At 37.3% G+C, this 24,869-nt stretch overlaps 1 protein-coding gene across 10 annotated transcripts in view; it reads left to right on the top strand.

The window, feature by feature from the left end:
* igsf9bb (immunoglobulin superfamily, member 9Bb) overlaps nucleotides 1-24,869 on the top strand; it is a 157,933-nt gene that overhangs the window by 34,263 nt on the left and 98,801 nt on the right. For all 10 annotated transcript variants that reach the window (XM_067424458.1, XM_067424456.1, XM_067424454.1 and 7 more), the window contains exons 2-3: nucleotides 4,609-4,800; nucleotides 11,466-11,612. In XM_067424458.1, the coding sequence (XP_067280559.1) occupies nucleotides 4,609-4,800; nucleotides 11,466-11,612 (339 nt within the window). The remainder of the gene's footprint in view (nucleotides 1-4,608; nucleotides 4,801-11,465; nucleotides 11,613-24,869) is intronic.

Raw genomic sequence — 24,869 nt, 5'->3', positions numbered from 1 at the left:
TTAGTCTTGTCAATAAATATAGTTACTGTAAATGGTCATAAAGGAGAGAGAATTCCAGTTATCTATACATTTCAGTTATCCGTTTGAATAAATCCATAACATAAGCTAAAAATCATTAGCTATTATTAGCCTGTTATTTGTGCTCCAGCTATAATCATATGGTTGTTTTAAGTCACCTGACATCAGAGAGCAGCTCTGCTAGAGGAGACAAGAACTTGGGCTGTTTGAAAACAGAGAGCACATTTCACAGAGAACCCGAACCTCTGAGGGTTTTGTGCGAGTGATCCATGACAGGATTGGTGTGATCCAGCTGAACTGGGTCAAGTCCTTCCCTTCCATCAGAGTGTCATTAGCTTTAAAAGGCACCATGATATTTAGGATTTTATCAGCCTTGTCAGAATCGTCTGATGCAGATGAATGGGGAAGCTACAGTCTATTGTTCGCCAAGGGGAGGCAATGTCATTTAATTTGCACTGTATAGATGAGCTCTTTAGTAGTTTTCTTTGTATTTGCCCATTTGCAGTCTTTACACCTTTTCTTTTCTTCCCAAGTTATACACAAACCATTTATTAGCTTTTTGTCGAGTTGTTCTTTCAGGCGGTGGGCTCTTCCACTCAGGATCATCCTGTTTATTTGCTGTGTGTTTTTTGCACTCATCAAATTTATGCAAAAAAAGTTATGCAACAAGATTGCCTCGGTAATAGTCAGATACTTCACGGATACTGACACAGATGCTTGATTAATTTTCTTGAGCAAAACAAACTTTTATAACAACATTTCAAAATAGACTAATTAGATTGAACAGGTGATACTCTTAGTTTAATTTCTTTTATGTATTGACTTCCTAAACTGTTGAGGCAGGACATTTTTAATAGCAAATAGCCTTTAATTTGAGTATTTTTAGAACTGGCACAATGATGAAAAGACACTTACTGGAGCATTTCCTGTATATAGATTTTTTCTTTAATTAAGATTTCTCATTTGTCCTGCCATATTGATTCTGGTGGAAATAGTTGGCAGTATTATGACCCTTGGGTGTTAATTCAGTGTTTTTAGAGGAAGCACACGGTCCTGAATCAAATCCTTCACAATCTCGGAGCACTTACGGGTTACTTTGACCTACTTTCCTAAGTGGGATTTTCAAAGGAAGTACGGTGCCCCCAGCCTCCCTGTTACATTTATAATGTTGGGCAAGATCTGTGAAGATCATGATGCTGTTAGATTGTTAATGTATGCTTAATATATTGATGCCTTCATCATTATATTTATGCAAGTCTTGTGCTAAAATGGTGGCATCTTTGCAAAACACTGAAAACCAGTTAACCTTTTACCAAAGGCATTATTTCTCTTTGTTGTTTGTAATTTTTATTTTTATTTTTAGGTTACACCTCTGGCAGTCCTGGCTCGCTTGTTACCCGAAGCCAAATGACCTATGGCCAAAGTAGTAGTAATAAACAGGGCTTCATATTATTATATTTCAGCGGTTGCATGTAATGCAGTCACTTTTACTAGCCACTTTTGTCAGGTTGAATTTTATATGTAGTATCTTTTTTATTGTCTTTTAGAAAGGAATCTGAAATAAAAAACTAAGTGCAAATAGGCAATGCAGTGTAGCTAAAAATATAGATTTGTTTTTACACAAATCCATAATAAAATATCTAAAATGCTTCCTATACTATTTCTGCAGATTAGACGATATCAGCTGCACTTTCTCGATCTGTCAGCTCTCTGACATGAGTTGACAGACTAACCCGCCTCCCTTCACTTGTTTCATTTGCACTGGATGAATATTATTGGTGTTACAGGGCTTACATTTTGCAGTGAGATCTAATGATAAAATCTAACTGATAATCTTACTCGTTCCTGGAGATTTTATTGAAAGTGCGTGCACATAAGCCACCTCTCATTACTAAATCTTTCTCAGAGTTATTTTTCATTTCTTATTACCCTTAAGCAGTCAAATACAAACAAAATAACGTCAAAACGCTGTCTTGGCGAGTATACACGTAAACACAGTCATGTTTTAAATAAATGCATGTGTAACAGTATATTGGATCGATGCGTCATGTCTTAAAGTGACAGCAGCCTAATATACCTGCTGCCAAATTATGAGATAATGTTCAAAATATCTATACTATATGGCAGATTTTCCACATATTATTGATGTCAAAATTGTTGCTGGTGAAAATGCCGAGTGGCTTTTAAAACTTTTTAAAACCACAAAAAAATGGAATGTCAAGACCTGGTAATAATTCTACTACTACTACTATTACTACTATACTAATAATAAATATTAACAGCAACCTCAAACTTTTATAGAGATTAGCTTGTAGTACTGAATATCCACAATAGTGTCTTTTGTAGATCTGCGTATAGTTGAAGCAACATTATGTTGCTTTGGATAAAGCTATCTGCTAAATGAATAAATGTATAGGTACATCATTCGGCAGCTTAATTGCGAAATACACTTATAGCATTTATTTATTTATTTATTTATTCATTAATTTATTTATTAACACAGTATTATTTATAAATTTTCTTGATCAAAGAAGAAAAACGTAACCATTCACTTATCGAAAATAGTGCTTTCATAATGTATAAATATTATTGCAAATTTAAATAACTTAACAACCTAATTACCATTATAATTGTATTTATTTAATTGTTTTTAAAAGGGCACCTGCTTCTGTCTTCTACCAAAAGAAAATTATGAAAAACAAAAACAAATGATGCTTGGATTTTTAGCGAAGGGAATGCTTGAGTCCTCTCTGTTGTAAATGCACATCCTCTTTCTCTCAGGGCTCAAGTGGTTTGACTGGCTCAATCCCCTGTGTCTTTCATTGTAAACGGGAGTAAATCTAGAGGGGAGAGTAGAGAGAGCAGCTTGTTAACCGCTTGTTGCTCTCAGCCATGCAAACAGTGAAGTCATACCTTCCAAGGCTTGTTTTGCTCACCGGTGATGTCACCAGTAGCCAATCAGCAGGCGCTGCTGCAGTAGGTAGTGGGTGCAGCGGGAGTCTTGGGTATATGCACAGGGACGCTCTGGTGGCGCTCGGGCTCTCATCATCACATCATTACAGGCATAGAGAGGAGGAGGAGGAGGAGGGAAAGCGGCAGCTGAGAATATCACAGTCTTGATTAAGTCATCTGATTCCCCTGCTTTTTATGTGTGATTTGCCTCACAAAGGAAATTACACATTGAATACATCAGTTTTAGTCCACCTAGGCTTAGATTAAGCCATTTATCTGTCATGTTAGGCACCTCTTAAGCAAGCTCTCACACTCTTATATGCGCTGGTTATACCGTTTTTTCATTGGCCAGTGACCCTAAGTCAAGGTCATTGTTTATGCTGTCTAATGCAAATTTTTTATTTAGTCATCTATATCTGATTTATCATTTTTTGATTACCCATTTATTTACTGTCAGCAAGATAAGCTTGGATGACACAGTTACTGTAGCAAATGTTTATAGCAGTTTCACTGTCTGTTTGATACTGCTTTATTGATTAAATTGCTCTATAGAAAATTGTGTGGGGTTAAAAAATCTTTTTTGCATGCTTTTCTAATTTAAGGCTCCAGACATAAAATGAAACGTTTAGGAGCTACGTAACTTCTTTTAAAATGTCTGATTTTCTTGATAAAACGACTGCTCAGAAGCTTGAAATATTGGTGTGATTAATGTGTATCTTCATATGAACAACCAGTCAGTCAATAGACTGATAAACTTTTGTACATATCACAGTTAACATGTTTCCTGTTCTTTTTGTTTTGGACATAACTGTAACTGACAGTTAGTTGTGAACTCAGTAACCACTCTGAATGATTCACTGACTGAGTGAATCTGATTCAGACTGCTAACTTGCAAGCCGCTTCGAGATGGTTTTGTGAGTCATTTTGACTGAAAAGAGCCGGTTCATAAGAGTCATTTGAATCGGACGTTGTGTTCGCTATGTTTGTTGTTGAGTGGAAACAATACTTGTTCTCACTCTAGCAAGACAAACCTTTCATGACCTACCAATTTTAATTGTTCTACATTTGATTTTCTTTATGTCTCATCTCAGCATGATTTTAGAAGGATATGAAGAGCATCTTATTCTACAACGAATGCAAATATGATTATACAAGTTCATATATGATCAGTGTCACAAATACGATTAGTGACCTAGAAATAGAATCTTAAATATTTCTTATATTTTTGTAATACTCTTCTTTGTTTTACATTTTTCAAATCCTACACTATCCTTGACTTTCATATTTAAGTGCAGGACAAAAAACAACATCATTTCAATTATTTACTTTTATAGCCCATTGTAGTATTTGTCATAGTAAATGGAGAGTGAATATTGAGTGTCAATATAGAGAGTGTGTATATTGATTAGTAAAACAGTTTCCGGTTTCCAGAGAGATAAAATAGATTTCCGGGTAAGGTTAATTTATGCTGAATTGAACTTCAGCACATAGCCTGCAGACTTGCTGATCCATGGTAGACCTACTAACCAAAATCTAATTTCAGCTGTTAGATGAATCATTGCTCACCCAGGCAGTTTCAGTGTGTGGTTGGTACAGGCCTGTGTGTGATTGCTCATCAAAGTCCATATGTTCTCACAGGTGCCCACGGAGTCAGAGAGGAGCCCCAGTTTGTGACAGCCCGCGCTGGGGAGACCGTGATTCTGGGATGTGACGTGGCCCACCCACTCAACGGCCAGCCCTACGTGGTGGAGTGGTTCAAGTTTGGAGTGCCCATTCCCTTCTTCATCAACTTCCGCTTCTACCCTCCCCATGTGGACCCCGAGTACGCCGGTGAGCCCTGATTATTTCTGTCTCACTGCATTACGTCATTCACCTCAAATATAACCACTGTTTTATCATTTGTCATTTAATTCATTATTTGATTATTGCATTTAATAAAGGACATTAGTTTTAGACGTGCATTGATAGTGACATTTTTATTTCATTTCGCTTGAATGAAGCTTTTTCATGCACCGATGTGCACATTAAAAGGCATAGAAAAAAATGTGGCCTTGTTTTTCAGAAAAATACTGTTGAAATGTCTCTTTCCCTTTTCCAGTTATTACACTTCTAAACTTTTTTTCCCCCCTCATGTGGCTCTGATTTGTCACATGAAATTAGTGAACACTAAATGCCTGTTTGGTCCGAGGACATTATCTACAGTCTTCATCAGATAAAACCGTCTCCATTTATATATTCGAACACTGCACTGATTGTTTCATCACAACAACTGCGATTCTCATTAAATTACCCTTATGTGAACCCTGCTTTAAAGGTTGCCTTTCCACATCTCAGTCTCAGTCTCAGTCTTTATGTTAACAGAATTTGTTGATATTGCAGGTAGGGATGTACCCATTTGAAATCAAATTCAATTATACTGATTTACGAAAAAATATATACAGATTTTAACAAGAAACTATAGGCCGATACTGATGAGTAGGGGTGCACAATATTGAAGAAAAATGTGATATGCATTACAAATTTTATTTAAATGCATTTAAAAACTGAAAATGATATAACCAATATAAAATGTTTTACATTCTTTCTGGGAAAATAAACAGTAATGTCACAAATATGACATGTCATTTTAACATCAATGTAAACAAACAAAAAAACTATTGAAATACCAGCAACTCTTTGCTCAACTTGGTAATATAAATAGTGCTTTAAGTTTTTCAGCTAGGTATACATTAGATCTGTTTAATAGTAGCATTGAAGTAAGAAACAATACAGAAACTGAATAATCAAATGTAAAACTAAAACACTGCATAATCTTTGCATTAATTAAATTTATTACAAAATTTAATTAAAAGTTATTCAAAAGTTATTCAGTCAAGAACAGAGAGGGATTTTTTCTTTTTGTTTCTTTTGTTGTTTACAGACAGCAGCAGGTTTACTTTATTAGGCTGCTGTCACTTTAAGACTCAATGAATGGATCCTATAACTCCATATCCGATTTCTTTCCCAACTGTTTACGTTTAATTAAGACATAACAGACTGTATTTACATGAATACTCACTACTCACAACTACTATAATTATTACTATGACAAAAAGACCCTACTATTTTTCCAGCTATTTTATCTTTAACTTTTTTATTTTATTTTGGATGCTGCTTGGATCCTAAATCCTTGTACAGATCCCAGGTCCATATTATAAGTCAGGTTCAATTTAATTTTGATAAATTTGAATTTGGTCAGTAATCTGCCAATAAATTGAGGTACTGCATACCTAATTGTTGGATATGTCACCCGTTTCAATTATAATTTTTTTCATATACAGCAGGCTGTTCAGGCAAATGTTTGAGCCACTGAAATGGAGACACTCACTGTTGGCTCTGACATCATCTAGGTCCAGACCTCAGCACATTATTTAATCTCACTCATAGGGGCTGAATGCTTTATCACAGGGCAAGAGCCAGCCGTGTCAACAGATTATGAATCGAAACGTGCAGGCTGGTTTGAAGAAAGCTCTGATCTTTTGCTCCATTGGATCTGGCGGTTTAGATCAGTGGACAGGTGGAAGAGAGGCTGATCTCCAGAGAAACGCACCAGCTGAACAGATGAAAGAGGTTATGGGGTGGGGTTGGAGTGGAGTGAGGCAGATCAAATATGATCCCCCTTTTCCTAATTGAGATTGAATACTACATCATTGATAAGGAGTGGAAACAGAAAGGGCATAATTTAAGCGCATGTCAGATTTATAAAAGCAAAGAAACTGTGATAGTTTATCAGACGTGGCTTGAGGCAGGATATGCAATTTTAATGTCTCTCACTCACATGCAGTGAATGGTAATGAGATTTCTTTTTATTTTACTTTCTCTCATCCTGAATCCGTAGCTGAATTTCCGGCAGTGATTTTTAACACTGTGCAGTGTAGTGCCATATATTTTTTAACAGATTAAGATATTTCTTTAAAAAAATCTCAAAAGCTGTTGCTCTGCTGGTGCTGCTAACCTGAGATGTACATGATTTGAAACCTTATTTGAAGATTTTGACTCAATCACCAATCTTGGATATTTAATTGAGCATCTAATTTCCCTTAATTTTACCTTTGGATGATCTTTGACATCATCTAACATTCACTAAAAGTTAATCATTAAAATATCATATCTGCATCTTTTAGTTGATAGAGATTTGTGGGATGCACATCCAGGGCACGAAGCTTCCATTCCACCACATCCCAAAGATGCTCTATTGGGTTGAGATCTGGTGACTGTCGGGCCATTTTAGTACAGTGAACACATTGTCATTTTCAAGAAACCAATTTGAAATGATTTGAGCTTCGTGACATGCTGCATTATCCTGCTGGAAGTAGCCATCAGAGGATGGGTACATGGTGACCATAAAGGGATGAACATGGTCAGAAACAATGCTCAGGTAGGCCGTGGCATTTAAACAATTGGCACTAAGGGGCCTAAAGTGTGCCAAGAAAACATCCCCCACACCATTACACCACCACCATCAGCCTGCACAGTGGTAACAAGGCATGATGGATCCATGTTCTCATTCTGTTTACACCAATTTCTGACTCTACCATCTCAACATCCATCCATGGTGGATACTAGCCATACCATCTGAATGTCTCAACAGAAATCGAGACTCATCAGACCAAACTTTTTTCCAGTCTTCAACTGTCCAATTTTGGTGAGCTTGTGCAAATTGTAGCCTCATTTTCCTATTTGTAGTGGAGATGAGTGGTACCCGGTGGTGTCTTCTGCTGTTGTAGCCCATCCGCCTCAAGGTTGTGAGTGTTGTGGCTGCACAAATGCTTTGCTGCATACCTCGGTTGTAACGAGTGGTTATTTCAGTCAAAGTTGCTCTTCTATCAGCTTGAATCAATAGGCCCATTCTCCTCTGACCTCACTATTTCTGACCATCAACAAGGCATTTTCGGCCACAGGACTGCCGCATACTTGATCTTTTTCCCTTTTCACATCATTCTTTGTAAACCCTAGACATGGTTGTACGTGAAAATCCCAGTAACTGAGCAGATTGTGAAATACTCAGACCGGCCGACCATTCCATGCTCAAAATTGCTTAAATCGCATTTCTTTCCCATTCTGACATTCAGTTTGGAGTTCAGGAGATTGTTTTGACCAGGATCACACCCCTCAATGCATTGAAGCAACTGCTGTGTGATTGGTTGATTAGATAATTGCATTAATGAGAAATTGAACAGGTGTTCCTAATAATCCTTTAGGTGTGTGTGTGTGTGTGTGTGTGTGTGTGTGTGTGTATATATATATATATATATATATATATATATATATATATATATATATATATATATATATATATATATATATATATATATATATATATATATATGTATGTTTGAGGGAAATATAAGAAAATCTGGTCATGCACACAGTAAATACTGTGTTCTACTAAGACAATCACAGTACTTGACCGGGAATGAGAATAACCGGGGTCAGTGGTCAATAAGTCAATGGAGACTGCATCCAAAAACACGATCCATAATTTTGGCATCCAGTATATGGCCTGTGTGCTTCTATGACCTGTATGTAAATGAGGTTTGGCATGTGGTCTCATTCAGCAGCATATTTCCTTTGACCTCTGGCCTCATAGTGGGCACCGCATCCTCCAGACTAATGGCTCAACTCAGCACATCCACAGTAGCTCTGTGTCTTAGTGTGTAAGATCCGGGGACAACTCTCCCTGCTGTAATGGTAACTAGTGTGTCCAGCATAGCTCAGGCATAGATATTTAATATCCACCACAAAAAGCCTGCTTGTCACCGAATGACTCTATATGAATCTAATGGGCCTTTGTCTAAGCATGAGATTGAGAGATGATAAAGAGACCACATATCTGAGAGTCACTGTATTATTCATTAATGCTACATTGAGATTAAATAGCGATTCTTTAAAAGTTTTAGTCTCACTTACACAGGAATTGCACAAAAAAGACCTGCAGTGCTGGAGATCATGTGAGTTGCTGCTTTACTGTAAAATGTTTTCTGTTACTTGTTTTTGTCTTTGGGTTGTGCATCATGTGATACTAACAACATGTTCTCCAACCAATACGCCTATATAGGTTGTTTGTCACGTCCCTGAAATACGACCTATAGGAGTTGACTAAAGTTGCACCCCTATCGACAACAGGACACTTTCATTATACGACCCATAGTAGCGTTTACTAAAGTTGTGCCCCTATTGACAAGACACTTTCATTTTAATGCTTTGTTTCCCTTTATTTGCATCATATTTTGGGTTTTGCGTTGCTCAATTGATCGAGCATTGCAAAATACAACATCATGTAATCATGATCACGTGGTGCTGATCGTGGGTTGGATCCAAGCGGCAACCTTCCCCAGTTTCTGTTGAAGCCAATTCGGAAGGGACTTAAACTGCAATTCATTGACTGACCACTAGAGACAGGCTCCAGAAGAGAGCAGAATCTCATTAAACCCCATGTTAAAATGGCCAAATTTACATCAGAAAAAACATATGGTACAAATTGTGGTTTTGGTCTATACGGCTAATTTTGCCCTTCATGACAATTGTGAGGGGGGTACATTTTTTTTAATAACTCATTCATTTACATTATATAAAGCCTTAAAGTTCTGCATAATTAAGGGCCCGGTTACTTTGAGTGAGAGGTGGATAGCCATTTATTCGCCGTCTATAGTCATTGTATCATCTCAGCTCCGCCCACATCCCGCCTCTTTCCCCTTTTTCTGTTTTCCGGGCGTGACATGCGATGACGCACTGGCAAGATGGTGACGCCCAGCTTGTCTCTACTTTACACTTCAGAAAGGACACTACGTCAATATTTTTTTTTTTAAAGTCTATTATTTATATACTATATAATTATAATGTTTAATTTAAATTTTAGTGTAGGTCCTAGTTTTTTTTTTGTAGTAATTTTTTATATTTTATTTTTGCCTAATTTCAATTAACAAATTAATACAATTTAAAACATTTTAGTTATAATGACAATAATAACACTGCATTACTCTCATGTCATGCGAAACGCAAAAGTTTGCTACACAAAATTCTTCTTCTTCTTCTTCTTCTTCTTCTTCTTCTTCTTCAAAAAAAGTTTGTTCCAAATACAGGTTTGAACTAGGCCTTCGACTTAAAAGGAGAGAGAAAGAAAACGAGGGAAAATGTTCTTCCGTACTGTATTGACCTCCAGCGTGTCACTTCCTGAGGACTATCTTTAACCTACATCACGTGTCAGCGTTGTTTCGCTTGGTCCCATCAACACACTCTTACAGCTGCAAAAATAGGCCAGGCATTTGACCGCTCTCGTTTCGCTTCTGGTTCTCCTTCAGTGTTATTCATCTGCAGGGCCTTGTAGAAGTTGCTGTGTGTAAGATATTTTTACGCTTTTTGATTGTGCGCCCAAGGTTTGGTCATAGATGATCTCAATGGACACAATTGTGTACTATTTCCAGTCACGCCAATAGTCCTGCTATCTAGTTACATGGGGAAAGACTGAAATATATGAAACTGTTTGTTTACATTATTATTGTTTATCATTATTTCAAACCAAGACTAACCTCTAACAAAAATTATATAAGCCATGCTTCACACATTTTTTCTACTGTATAAGTATTGCCCATGCAATATTTTCTTTATCTTATTTACATAGTGTTTTTATTTTGTACCCTGTGGGAACATAAATTCTTTTCAGACTGTGGTAATGCCTTTTTTTATCGAAAAAAAAAGAAACGTTTTTTGAGGACAAACAGCCTTAATAGCCTTTAACACTGCTGTCTTGCAATCCCTCTGCCTGTGCTGATATTGTTTCCTGCCATCTGTCCAGCACTGCTGCCAGAATATAGAAAAAAAAGGCATAAATCCCCTCTCTGGTTGACCCTCGAAGTCAGCCAGCCAGCTATGTCATAGTGTCACGATGGATTTGCCCACGTCTGGCGTGGTTAGAGATGTGTGTTTCCCGATGTGCTCACGGGAGTTTCAGAAATTACTTTGGGCCACTTCATCTCTCACTTCAGCCTTCATGGCCCCTGGACCTGACACTGTTGTCGCCAAAACAACACTCATGAGTGATGCTATTGTGGATCCGGGCTGTGTACATCATTTCAAGAGTGAAGATAAACAATTAGATTTAATTTACTTGAATTAAATGTGTAAATGGCCATAAGCTTCTTTGTTTTTATGTAAAAATTTTTAGACAAAATTGCTATGATTTGAAAGAAATTATTAAGAAAAAGTAGTATAAAATATATAAATAAAAGATTATAAATAAAATGTATAGGTTAATAAAAATATTAAAAAGCATATTTCCCATGTAATTATAAATCTGTTTGTTTTGTAATTGTAAATGCCGTTTGGAATGAAAATGAACTGTTTTTTTTTTGGCTCAATCTGATGTAACTAAACGATTTTTTGTTTATTTAATTTATAGTTATGTTTTGGACTCCAGAGCTTCTCTCACATCTTTTGTGTGCCTCTGAACCCCACAGGTCGAGCCAGCCTGCATGGCAAGTCATCTCTACGTATTGAGAGGGTTCGCTCGGAAGACCAGGGCTGGTATGAGTGCAAGGTCCTGATGCTGGAGCAACAGTATCACACCTTTCACAACGGCAGCTGGGTGCACCTCACAGTCAACGGTGAGTCTCTGACCTAAGATCAGTTTTCTTCTTATGTCACTTACAGGGTTTAGTTTTGTTTTTAGGCTGAGGGCGTTGAGCCTACATCAGGCTGACGAGGTCAAAAATTAAATCAAAAGCTTTGTTGTCACATTGTGTCCTAACCAGATCTGTTGTGATAAAAAGAAAGCTATTATTTAAAGGGTTAGTTCAAAAATGAAATTGATGTCATTAATGACTCACCCTAATGTCGTTCCACACCCGTAAGACCTTCGTTCATCATCGGAACACAGTTTAAGATATTTTATATTTTAGTCCCAGAGCATAATGCAGTCAATGCACACTTTACTGTCCATGTCCAGAAAGCTAATAAAAACATAATCAAAGTAGTCCATATGTGACATCAGTTGGTTGATTAGAGTCTCTTGAGGCATCGAAAATACATCAAAGGAGACATAAAAAAACTACGATTTTATTCAGCATTGTCTTCTCCTCCATGTGCTTCCAAAAATAATCAAACGGTTAATGAATGTCGTCAATGTCACGTGATTTCAGCAGTTTGGATCGTGCGACCCAAATCATTGATCAATTCACCGATTCATTAACCGTTTGATTCTTTTTGGAGGCACATGGAGGAGAAGACAATGCTAAATAAAATCATAGTTTTTGATATTTTTGGACCAAAATGTATTTTCAATGCTTCAAGAGACTCTAATCAACCAACTGATGTCACATATGGACGACTTTTTTGATTTTTTTTTTCCGATGATGAACGAAAGTCTTACGGGTGTGGAATTAAGGTGAGTCATTAATGACATCAATTTCATTTTTGGGTGAACTAACCCTTTAAGTTACTCTCTGTAATAACCATGGTGAGTCAGCATTTGGTTTGATTTCGTGGCTTAGCCACATCTACACCAAAAACATTTTGTATCAAAATTCAAAAGTATTTGGCTACTTTTGGCCACTTACAGCTATACTTAAAATGTCTAAATATCGAAAAATTAAACCAACTGACAAAACAATTATGCTTTTTTTATTGTTGATGAGAAGCACACTATTGTTTAAAAGTTTGGGATCGGTAAGATGTTTCTGAAAGTCTCTTAAAGGGGTACTTCAGCGCTGGGAAGATGAATCTGTATTTGAACTGGGTTATCAATGCAGTAGAAATGTGAAATTATTTTTGAATTTGGTGCTTTCTAGACTGAGAAAAGACAGAAAATGTATTTTTGTCCCATGGGGATGAAAGACTACAATTCCCAGAATGCTTCGCTGCCCTGTGCCATTCCCCAACGCCACCAACTTGATTACAGTGACTGAGTTAGAGAAGACACTACAATTAAAAACTGAACGTGTCTGTTCAATATAATGAGTGAGTCACCGCGCGTATCACAGCACTGAGCACTAACTGCACCAGTGATGAGAGCTGAGGTAATCGCGACTACACTCGCGGCATACATTCACAACGCGAGTTCAGTCTGGCGCGTTTCAGTTCATGCCTTTACAAGCTTAACTTTCATAGAAATTAATTTGAGAAGTTAAAAGACTTACATTGCACACCATAGCTCCGTTTAAATGAGTGCCTGCCAGCTGAGCTCTCCCTGCAAGCTGAGTGTTATCTCCCATCCCCCATGCGCGAGTTCAAAACATGCGGAAATGGCTCCCTCTGCTGGCTGTAGTCTTTAGCCTTTGGCCAAACATTCCTCCTATGATGCAAAAATCGTCAATTTGCATCATAGGAGGAATTTTTATAGAAATAAAATGCATAAATCTCTTGTCTCAGGGAGATATGAGGGGGGAAAGCACAATAATTTGAATATACTCCAGGGTTTCTACTGATACAAAGCCATATGCTAATCGCTGAAGTAACCCTTTAATCTCACCATGGCTCCACTTATTTAATCAAAAACACAGTAAAACCAGTAATATTGTGAAATATTAATACAATTTAAAATAACTGTTTTCTATTAATATTTTTAAAAAATTGAACTTTATGGCAAAAATGATGGCACATCTGAGTTTTCAGCATCACTACTGCAGTCTACAGCGTCATATGATCCTTCAAAAAACATTCTAATAAGCTGATTTGCTGCTCAAGAAACATTTCTTATTATCATCAATGTTGAAAGCAGTTGTGCTGCTTAATATTTTTGGGTAAACTGAGATACGTTTTCAGGGTTCTTTGATGAATAGAAAGTGCAAAAGAACACCATTTATTTGATATAGAAATATTTAGTAAAATGCTGCATTTTTTTATGCGTAAATAAAAATGACTTCTTTCACATATTGTTGAATTAAAGGTTTGAGTTCTTTCAAATAAACAAACAATGTTTAACTAGTAACAAAGTCATTTTAAATAGATAAATTCAATTAAAAAAAATGACACTTGGTTTGAACATTTGTTTTTAAATGTGTCCAAATGGGTATGATTTGTGAATGCGTGACATCGCTCAAACAGAGAAAACCCTTCCACGCACTGTTCTGGTTGACATCTGATTGGCCACACAAAACCTTGCTGCGTCGTGCCTGGTTACAACAGTGTCAGTCTTCCTGTGAACGCATCAGCCTTCTAGGTTGCGTTGCCTAGGCAGCAGACACCCAAATCCCCAAACTGGTTACAGTACATTAACTCTAGCTCATTTCTGTGTGATATACACTCAACCTCTTCTAATAGACAACAACCGTAAATCAGATGCCCCTTCCAAACTGCGCAGCTCTGCAGTTACAGGCTGTGTTGAAATTGTATTGTTGAATTTGTCAGGGTGGCGCTGATGTTGTACTGTGACATTGTGTTTGTGTGTGTGCATCCATTTGTGTTGTGGCTAGTCTTAAATCCAGTAGCTCAGCACACAAGTTGAAGTGTTGACAGGCCAGTTTATCAGCCGCATGCGGATGTGTGTGTGCCCGTGTGCCCTGCGGTCCTGTGTGAGTAACACACTAATATCAGCAGTGTTCCTTTCTTTGAGATCACTACCGATCTGTCTAGTTCTGCACTGGGCTAGGAAAATCACAACGATATTCAAGAGCACGGCAATCGCTTTTACACCAGTTTAACCGGAGACTATACTGTACTTTAGGGTGTATTGTAATATGTTTGCATCTCATCTGTGTGACGGGCAGGTCTTCACACCTCATTAACAATTCCCGCTTTCTCAGAGGTGTTTCTGCAGGCCTTTGTGCGAAGATAGAAAAACCAACAAGCATAAAGCTTTTGCATACCTCTATGAATATATGCATAGGGCTAGCTGATGAAGTGTTTCCTGAAGGGTATTGTGTGGAGTGCTGGCGTGTCTGTGGCCGTTTAAGGGGCGGTTAGCGCGGCGAATGAGTGGCTCTTAGGAAAGATATTAGCTCCATGTTAGTTGCTGTCGCTATGTGCCTCAGAGCTGTTGTTTTACAGTTCCCGGTGTATTTTCGCTCTCTCTCGCGTGCACACTCACACTTCTGTCGTTTGAGGTGTGAGGTGCATGTGAAAAGTGCTAAGGAGGGGGAGAGGAACTGATGTGATGGTTCATCAATGCAGCAAGGTTTAACACTCATGCAGGTGAGACACAATGGAGTGCACATCTTTGTGTTTAAAGCAATAATTTGCACAAAAAAAAGCCCCCTGAAGCAATGCAATTGCACAACTACATTTTCTTTCACAGATGTTCACACTTTTCTGGTTAATCAAATATCTTTTTTTAGTTGTCTGACTCTTTAAATAACTTCCTTTCCTCCTCTGCAGTGCTGAATCTGTGTGGGGAGAATAAAACTCCAGCACAGAGCAACGCTGGAGATCCTCTGCTTTTTCTGTGATCTTAGAGCAGATTTACACTCCACTGCTGGTTATCGCTAATCCTTTGGATTTCAGATTAAACTTCTTGCAAAATTGGAGAGGGGAAGCACAAAACTCTTGTTGAAATCCAAATAGCAAAGTCCAAACACTTAAAGGGGGGGTGAAATTCTGTTTCATACATACTGAGCTTTTTACACTGTTAAAGACTTGGATTCCCATCCTAAACATAGACAAAGTTTCAAAAACTAATGTTGGACGTTTGATGGAGTATTTCTGTGTCAAAAATACTTCCGTTTTTTTTCACGCTTGAGGACCGCTTTGTGCGCACTCGTCATTCTTTAGCTCCGCCCACTCGATATGCCTCCAGGCGCTCGTTTTTTTCCGGAAAGACTCGGTACAGCCTATATTTCTTTTATAAATATAATAAAACTAAAGACTTTTCAGAGATATGAAGGATGCAATACTACTCTATAGGTACTCAAGATTGACATGAGATTGACTGAAACTGAGTGTTTCACCCCCCCTCAAAGGGTTAGTTCACCCAAAAATGAAAACTCTGTCATTATTTACTTACCCTAATGTCGTTCGACACCCGTAAGATCTCCGTTCATCTTTGGAACACAAATTAAGATATTTTTGTTGAAATCCTATGGCTCAGAAAGGCCTTCATTGACACCAAAGTCATTTTCTTTCTCAAGACTCATAAAAGGCACTAAAGATGTCATTACAAAGTCCATCTCACTACATTGGCTCTACAATAGTTTTACGAAGCGACGAGAATATTTTTTGTGTGCAAAAAAACCTAAATAACAACTTATCAGCGATGGACGATTTCAAAACACAGCTTCCCAAAGCTTCGAACCATTAGGATAACTGTTTCAATTTTTCATAAAGTACATTTTAATGACTCATATATTCTCTGATAAGTGGTTACCTGTCACACCTGATCTAACATCCCTCACTCGCTCTTATGCTCAACCTTAAGAGTGTTTTTATTGGACATCATTAGTACAGGCCCCGCCCCCACCAGTTTGACTGACAGCTGCAGTTCATCCTTTTTCTAGGGTGAGGTAGACAGGGAGGATACACCATTTATCTTTGATTATTATTAAATAATCACCTAGTGATTGTTAATGCTATTAACTAGACTTTAAGAAGCTAGGAGGTCACATCCTGGCGACAAGGTGAGAGTGGTTGTTTGATTGTCGAGAGCATCTTGTCTGTTTTAATACTCAGATCCTTATGGCAGGGTCAGAGAGGAGAGCGGTACGGTTAAATCTATTCCAAATTGACTGTGAGCTAGCACTAATCCTGTGGGATTTAATGGGATACCCACATCAGGAGAGAACGTCTGTTGCATAGTCTCGGGGCAGTCCAAAAATTGTACTGCATTTTCTGCTCTCATGCTTTGACATTGTATGATTGCTGTTGGCAGATGACTTGCTGTCAATGCAATCAAGCCAAAAGGTCCACAGACTCACCGAAATATCTAAGGTTTGACATTTTAAGGATTAACCTATTTTAAAGTTTTTGACTTCTATTCATTTTAATAGTCACACGTTTAAATTGGTGTGTCTGTATTTATTTATATAAAAAATATAGCATGTTAAATAAATTATCCACCTAAAGTTAATGGAATAGCATAGAGTAATTAACCTTAGTGATATAATAGTTTATTCATATTTAAATAAAATTAAAAATTTGAAGTGACTTAATGTACCCACAATGTTGCCTGAAATGCAATGCAAAAGAATACAAGGATGGGGTTGTTATTCTGACGCTTATTTTCAGCCTAAAAGATGAAGTCATTGTCATTTCAAACAGGTCTAATTGCCTGCTAGACATCATTGTGTTTAATTAAGAGTGTGCATTGTTGGTTTAGAGACTTGTGATATAAAAGGCTCGTACTTCTTCATGCAGGTGAATTTATCCACAGCGCAGAAGTTATAGTTCAAAAAAGCACCATTATATATCAATCGGCTTATGTGTGCAGAACTGCAATTTTGATAATGCCATTACAAATGTTCTTTTCCACAAAGCTTGTTAAGCGAATGAAGTTGCGGCCTCTTCAGATAGGGCACGAACCCAGATAAAACTACAGAGACAAACAATCCTGCTGCTTATGCTGCCATTGTAATTGTCTCATTATCAGGTTTGTGAGTCGTACTGACCCTGTAGCAGAGTCATTGCAGGGAGCTTTCCATGGTGCTGATGTGCGTATCCCAGGGAGCTGTCCGTGGTGCTGATTCATGCGGCCCAGGGAGCTGTCAGTGGTCCTGATGGCCTCACAATCTCATGTCGGTGCTGGAAACTCTGCAACGGGAGGCCATATGCTTCAGAAACATTGCAGATGGCATCATGGCATGAGATGAAGACTTTTAAACGATAACGCAGTGGTAGGCACTGAATTCTAGAACTGACACGAAAGATATTTGCAGCTCTGATTACCACAGTCTGTTGACCCGCAGCATGTTTGTTACCGAATCGAAAAGTGTGGGTTTAGCTACAGGAAGCAGACAGGCCTGGTTGTTCAGTTTTCAATAGTTGAGGGATGGCCTTTGGTGTGTTGTCATTTGGTGTAAATGGTGCTGATAGCATACCAGCCCCTTGGGTGTCATAGTGGTAAGAGTGGTGCAATAATGCACTACTCTTACTAATAATGACTTACTGCCTTTTTTCCAGTCTGTTCACTCATTGCATTGACAAATGTGTTACATGAGAGAATATTTGATGGTTGAACAACATCCCTTTTTATTGATTTTTTTTTTTACTAATTAAAAGCAGCAGACAACAGCAACTGCTATAGGATTTCACGGTCACGGAAAGCCTCTTGATCTGGACCAGTCTCGTTCATAGCATGGAGGAGCTTGGCTTGAAACACTTGCCTGTTTGGCCGGGGGTAAGCCCTATTCGCTAAGGCTGACGTTGTATGGCAGGGCTTGGAAGGGTGAGTGATCTTAGGCTTCAGCTTTTCGCGTACTCAGGGAAGAAGGAGGCAGGAACCAACGAATTATCAACATAAAGTTTAATCATAAAATAAACAAACAGCTAAACCAAACTGCAGGGCTCAAAATATGATGTGCTTGTGTTCATGAAAAATGTTCATGTGCTTGTCCTTTGTTACAAGTAAATCGGTCATTCACTTTTCAGAGTAAAAAAAAAATGGAAAAAGTTAGATTTTTTTGTTGTTGTTTTTTTTGTTTTTGTTTTTTTGTTTGTGTTGTAAATATAATTTATTCTGAAGCAGTATTCTCAACAGTGTTCAGTCAGCTTTGACATATTTAAATCTGCATATTTGTGATATTTTTACCTTTTATAAATTACATTTTTTACCCATATCTTATGAAATATAGGTTATGCTTCAGGTTTCATTCTATATTGTTACTTTTGATCCATACATTAAATTAAAATGAGACACTATAGGGCTCTTACCAATCTAATTAAATGATTTACACTGAAAAAATACAACTGGATTAAATAATGTTGTGTTAACATATAAATATTGTGCATAAATATTAATATTAATGTTAAAAATATGTTTGTATTTTTGAATAGACAAATAAGAAATGTTGGAAATTGTTTAAACATGAAAATAAACCACTAGTTGGTGGCATCAAGTGATCATCTTAATGAGTGATTCATTGAGCTGATTCATCAAACGATTCATTCAAACGGCTGATTTATTCAAGAATGAGGCAGTCGTTTACGAATAGATTATTGAATCTTTGATTCAACCGATTCATTCAAACGCTGAATCATTCTGGAACACACTGTTGGATGTGAGACATGTTATGGTTCTGCTGTTTGGAACTTTGTTGCTTGGAATCTTTGTTTGGAACTGAAACGATTCCTCGAGTTACTTGAATTTAAAAAATCCTTAAAATCCTAAATCCTTTGATTTTATAAAGGCGCAGAACTCTCATTCACGCATTAAAATGCTTTAGTTTTACAGTAATTAATGTATGCAATTTCAGCAATAAAACTTAATTTTTCTAAAAAGATGCTGGATTTGGATCCGACAGGAATGGTGCAACACACGTATGTTAGTAAAACGTGTTTTTATATGTAATAGTATTGCATTGTTATAGATCGTTTTGCTTATGTGTATGTGTCTAACAGAGCATACATTTAGCACGCTGGACTCAGACATGTATGGGCCAGGGCTCACAAAGCCCGGCAGGCTGATGAATCATTATATTCCGTTCTTTTTCTGCTATTCTCTCTCTCTCTCTCTCTCTCTCGAGTTGACATCCGAAGTGCGCCGCGCACGTCGAACGTGCATGTGTGTATATATGGTATGTGTGTGCACGCGGTTCGCACTTATATCGTCAGATCTTGCAGGCTATGTGTAATATAAAAATAATAGTCCAATCAATCGCGGTTTGATGAGAAATAAATCATTGTGTTTGTTTGATAAAGACGATCACGAGCCCTGTGATCGAGAAAATCATTCCGGTGGCCGCTTCTCCCTCACTCTCTCCTCTCTCATGTGTACTGCCAGGGAAGCTTAAGCTCATTAAATATGCAAATCTTATCAATCCTAGCCGTGGGCGTTTACTTCTAAGTCTCCAGTGTGTCACGCCCATCAAAACCCAGCATTTTGGAGAGAGCCTCAAAACCAGTGTAGAAAATAGCCTATTACTTATTGGTTATGATGTTTTTGAATGTAAAAACCACACAAACATCATTAGTTGACCTCAGACAAGAGTATAAAAAAATTAAAAAAGCCAGTTCATGACACCCTTAAGTAGGGGTGTGCATTGGCACTGCCTTCACGATTCGATTCGATTACGATTCACCAGGTAACGATTCGATTCAATTCGATTTTACGATGCATTATGATGCATCAAAATTCTACTGCACACAAAGCAAATTTTTCATCAGTCATGAGGCAATACAAACAGATATTAAACAACAGATTGTATTGGCTGCTATGTGTCTCCTGTATCTTTGACATAAAAGTTATTAAATAAAATAAAATGTAATTAAATAAAATTAAATAAAATGCAATAAACCCTTAAATGCATCACTGTTTCACCAAACATTCTTACATATTCAGGTCGTTAGCGACCCAGATCTATATTTAACATGGATAGACCTCTACCTGTCGTGATAATATATAAAACTCCTGATTTTAGAGTAACAGCTACAGAAGAATAAAATAAAACCTATTTCGTTACCTTTTGGAGCTTGGAAGGATTCAGTTTGAGCAGATGTTTAATACCATCATCATATGACCTCGTCAGAGCTCGTTTACCAGTATATTCAGCATCTGCCTCATATTCGCGATCTCCAGCATATTCTCCAAACTCATTTTCAACGTCTTCAAAATCAATATTTTGATCACTGACAGCTTCTTGACCACATCCATCATCAAGAGACAGTGACACTAACATATGATTGTGTTTAGTACTTGCTCTCTGAAGTAAATCACTAAGCCATTTCAAGTTTTGCAGATTATAATTATTGTTTCGTTTTCTGTCAGAAGTAACTATGAGTGAAACGTCACTTCATCATTGGGTATCAGACATTGCCACCTTGTGGAATAAAGGTGAATTGCGCCGTATTTCGTCATTATAGATGAATTTATTATTGTGCAAAAAATATATACGTACAATCCTACACACCTCGGGTCGTTAGCGCGTTTTTAATAACCCGTCTATCGCGGTCATCTCCCTCCGCCTCAGCCATCTTCCTTGTTGTTGTTGTTATTCTCCCTGAACCGGAAGTATTTGAAACTTCACAACTTTATCGTCCGCCAGAAAATAAACAGTGACATAATCGATTATGGCACTTTGCCGCATCGATGCTGAATCCTCCATGCCCCGCATCGCGATGCATCGCCGAATCGATTATTGTTGACACCCCTACCCTTAAGATTACCATTATTTATTTATAATCATTTATATGTCTTACAGGCTAGTGTGTTGTTTCACTGATGGAAAATAAACACGCATGCTTGAGGATGTTTGAGTGTTTATTATTTTAAAATGTAGGCTATATATATCTGGCATTGACAGTATTTAAAATAACATATATGCATTAGTTATACTCTCAATTTAGTTTACAGAGCAAGCTGTAGAAGAAGATTAGTGTGTGTTGCACTCACAACAAGACGTGCAACAGGGGGCGTGGAATCAGGGTTTAACCGCGGGAATTTCTTACTTTTTAACCGCGGTAAGTTAAAATCCATACCGTCCCAGCCCTACTGATTACTTGATTAATTGATGAAATAATTTGTAGAATATTCGATTACTAAAAGAATCGATAGCTACAGCCCTATTTGGAACTATTTCTTCTGCTGAAATAAAACAAAAACAGTCAATATTGCATCTAAATTGATTTATAATTAATGGTTTATGGAACAGTCATATGAAATCTGTCATTTTCAGCCATGATGGTATTCAGTAAAACAGCACGTGGTTGTTAGATGTTGTTTAACTCTATCATATGCTATACATATAAAAACTTCACATTTTTAATGTTAACCGCAGTTTTTCTGTGTGAGCGGCGCTCATTTGTTTTGATTTCTCCTCGAGAGGCTGCACGAGCATCAACAGAGCAACCTTATTACCATCAGTTCATTATAAACTATTATCTACTATCGATCGACACTTACACTAAATTAATGCAGAATCATTCTTGCATTTTGGGGATTTGCTAGTTATTTTTTTGTTATTTTTTTGCCTTTAATCCGTTTCTCCGTCGGGCAGGTAAAATTCTCTTTTACTTTATTGTTTACTTTTTTTAAATCCACTTGTCCCAGGAAAAGCATTAATGTCGAGCCCTGCAAAGTAAAGCGGCAGCCCCTCACGGAAATTCTTGAACTGTCATCACTAGTGTTGTCAAAAATATCGATATTTCGATATGTATCGATACTGGATTATCTGAAACGATACGATTCACAGTTTTTACAGTATCGATACCAGCTGTGCTCTCCTCTCCGACCGAAAGAGAGTTGACACACACCGGCATATTCTCACTCAGCCCGGTTAACCTCTGAACACGGCGAACGCGCGTTCTGCTGGACTTTTCCCTCATGACAGTGTGTTAGTGTTAGTGTGTGATCGGTCTGAATTTCGCGCGGGATTGCACATAAATTAATTCTTCTAATCCCCGCAGATTTCGTGCTCACATCTGAAGCGCACACACAGCCTACCGTAATAAAGCCGCCTCTAACATGATACAAGTGCAAACATTTGCTTCTTTTTCCAGCTTATTATTGGTCAAATACACTCAAAGAATTATCAGTGCACATATGGAAGAGTATTAACATAAACACAGTCGCAAACAGTTCAGGAAGAACGAGTAACAGGAACAGTGTTTAGGATCCATGCGTCCGTTAGTCTTAAAGGGACCGCAGTCATTTGTTATTCAAACTACAAAAAGACAAACGATCACACTGCTCTTGATTGATCAACTTGTGTAACTTTAATAGTTTCATCTGTACGCTATTGAATTTTTTACAAAGAACATTATCCAATGTTGTTTTAAATGTAATTACTATGCATTTTTTTATTCAGTTTCTTATCTGAATGTTAGACCTACCTGAAAAAATAAAGCAGTCTATTTAATTTGTATCTTCTATTCTATTGCATTTATTTGTGCTATTGTTTGTAATCTGTTTATTTGTTCTTATTTTATTACTGTTTACTCGTCTTTTTAAATTCAATTTACCATTCGAAATCAAGCTTTCTTGTGCGGTGTGTAAGCTATTGCAACACAATTACCCCATTGTAAAAAATACATTGAGATAGCAAAAATTTGTGAGATAATTTTAATAGTAATTGATCAATAACTGTTCAAATCAAAACGATGCCCAACCCTAAGGAACATGCTGGCCACATTAATTTTTAGTAAAAAATAACAATGAATAATAACAAGTTCTGTTGTCATATTAAGCATCTTATGTTATCTTTTTTTTGTTTTTTTTTTTTTGTTTTTTTTTTTTACTGTGGTATCGATATATCTATATTTTAGTCTGGATATTTTATATCGAAGTCATAATTTTGGTATCGTGACAACACTAGATGACACTCATTAACACTTGTACCACCGGACTTGCTCTGGTCCCACAGCTCTTGGCCTCGACCTGTCTGCCACATACCCAAAATGGATACATTTAAAAGTCTTAAACACTAGTTGAGTACTAACGTTGGACAGCGTGCTGTGCATGTTGAGTTAACCTGTAATGCATTTGCACAATTAGACATATGCTATACATCATGAACAATATACACAAGATACACAGAGGAGGACAAAAACCAAGGATTACATGCGTAAGCAGATCAAAGTGTGTAAGGTGATTATATGCCTTTAATATGAAAAAGGAGAATTAAAGCCTGAAATCGGCATGAATCATTCTCTCGTGCATGCATGAAGTCGGTACTGGAGCTGGGGCCAGTAGATTCCAGAGGCTTTTGAATCTTCCAGATCTCCATCAGCTGAGATAAAGAGGATTTTCACATTATGATTAGTGTTTCAGAATAGCGGCCTGGGGGCTGGTTTTGGCTTTTATGTTTGTGCTTAATTAGCTTTGGGTATCACTCCATCTGCCTTTAAACTCTTTAACGGCTCTATTTTGCTGATTTCTTTCATGTTGTAGCAGGTTTCAAAGTTGTACCATCATATAAACACAATAGGAACTGAGTGAAATTTTCCCCTGAAGTTTCATATTACAAATCACTACCTCAGGCTCACTTCTTTGTTAGCATACTACAATGTAAACAAGATTATTATTATTTTTTAACTAAATAACTGTGCACCATATTATAAACTTGATGAATTTCACTGTACTTAAAACCTGAATAAATAAAGATAAACCTGAATAAAGTTCACAGCTAGAGTGGCTTACGGAACCTTTTCTTATTAGTCATGTCTATATGAGAGTTTCTGCGAAGCTACTTTTTGTAGCTTGCCACGTTACTATTATTGTGGGGGAAAGCAGAAAAAACTAGGCAGGATTTTAGAATATTCACAACTATTAAGAATAGAAAATAGACACTAATTAACTGTACATACAGTAACTGAGTAAAACACTACTGATAAAGATCTTTATTTTACTATTGGTTTCACTTGACGGTGACGTTGTTTGAACAATGAATTGTTTATTTTAATTAACAAACTAATTCACTAAAAGGAAACATGCTTCTCACAGCTATATGCAGATGTGAAAACATAACACATACACTTGCTGTAGCAGTGAAGTGAGCTGCTCTCTACATTTGACATGGAAGTAAGAGACAGAGAAACAGGAAGTGGGCTAATTGAATCAGTGCTTGTTTTAGCAGGGACAGCAGGGCTGGTTTTAGTCTCGCAGAAAAAGCAGTGATGCTCTTTATTTTGTTACAATTCTCTTTGGGTTCTGTTGAAATGCCCCCTCGTCTACGAGGCTTTCAGTTTTCTCTTTCAGCCTCCGGTGAGGCTCCCCTCTTCTCAGTATGCATCGGCTTACATTTAATCTGTGTCTGACCAAGAGTGTCTGAGAGATAAGAAAATAG

The sequence above is a fragment of the Pseudorasbora parva genome, chromosome 18 (genome assembly GCF_024679245.1).
Source record: "Pseudorasbora parva isolate DD20220531a chromosome 18, ASM2467924v1, whole genome shotgun sequence".
Classification (NCBI taxonomy): domain Eukaryota; kingdom Metazoa; phylum Chordata; class Actinopteri; order Cypriniformes; family Gobionidae; genus Pseudorasbora; species Pseudorasbora parva.
Note: the sequence above shows the minus strand (reverse complement) of the source record. Positions and strands in the feature narration are given on the sequence as shown.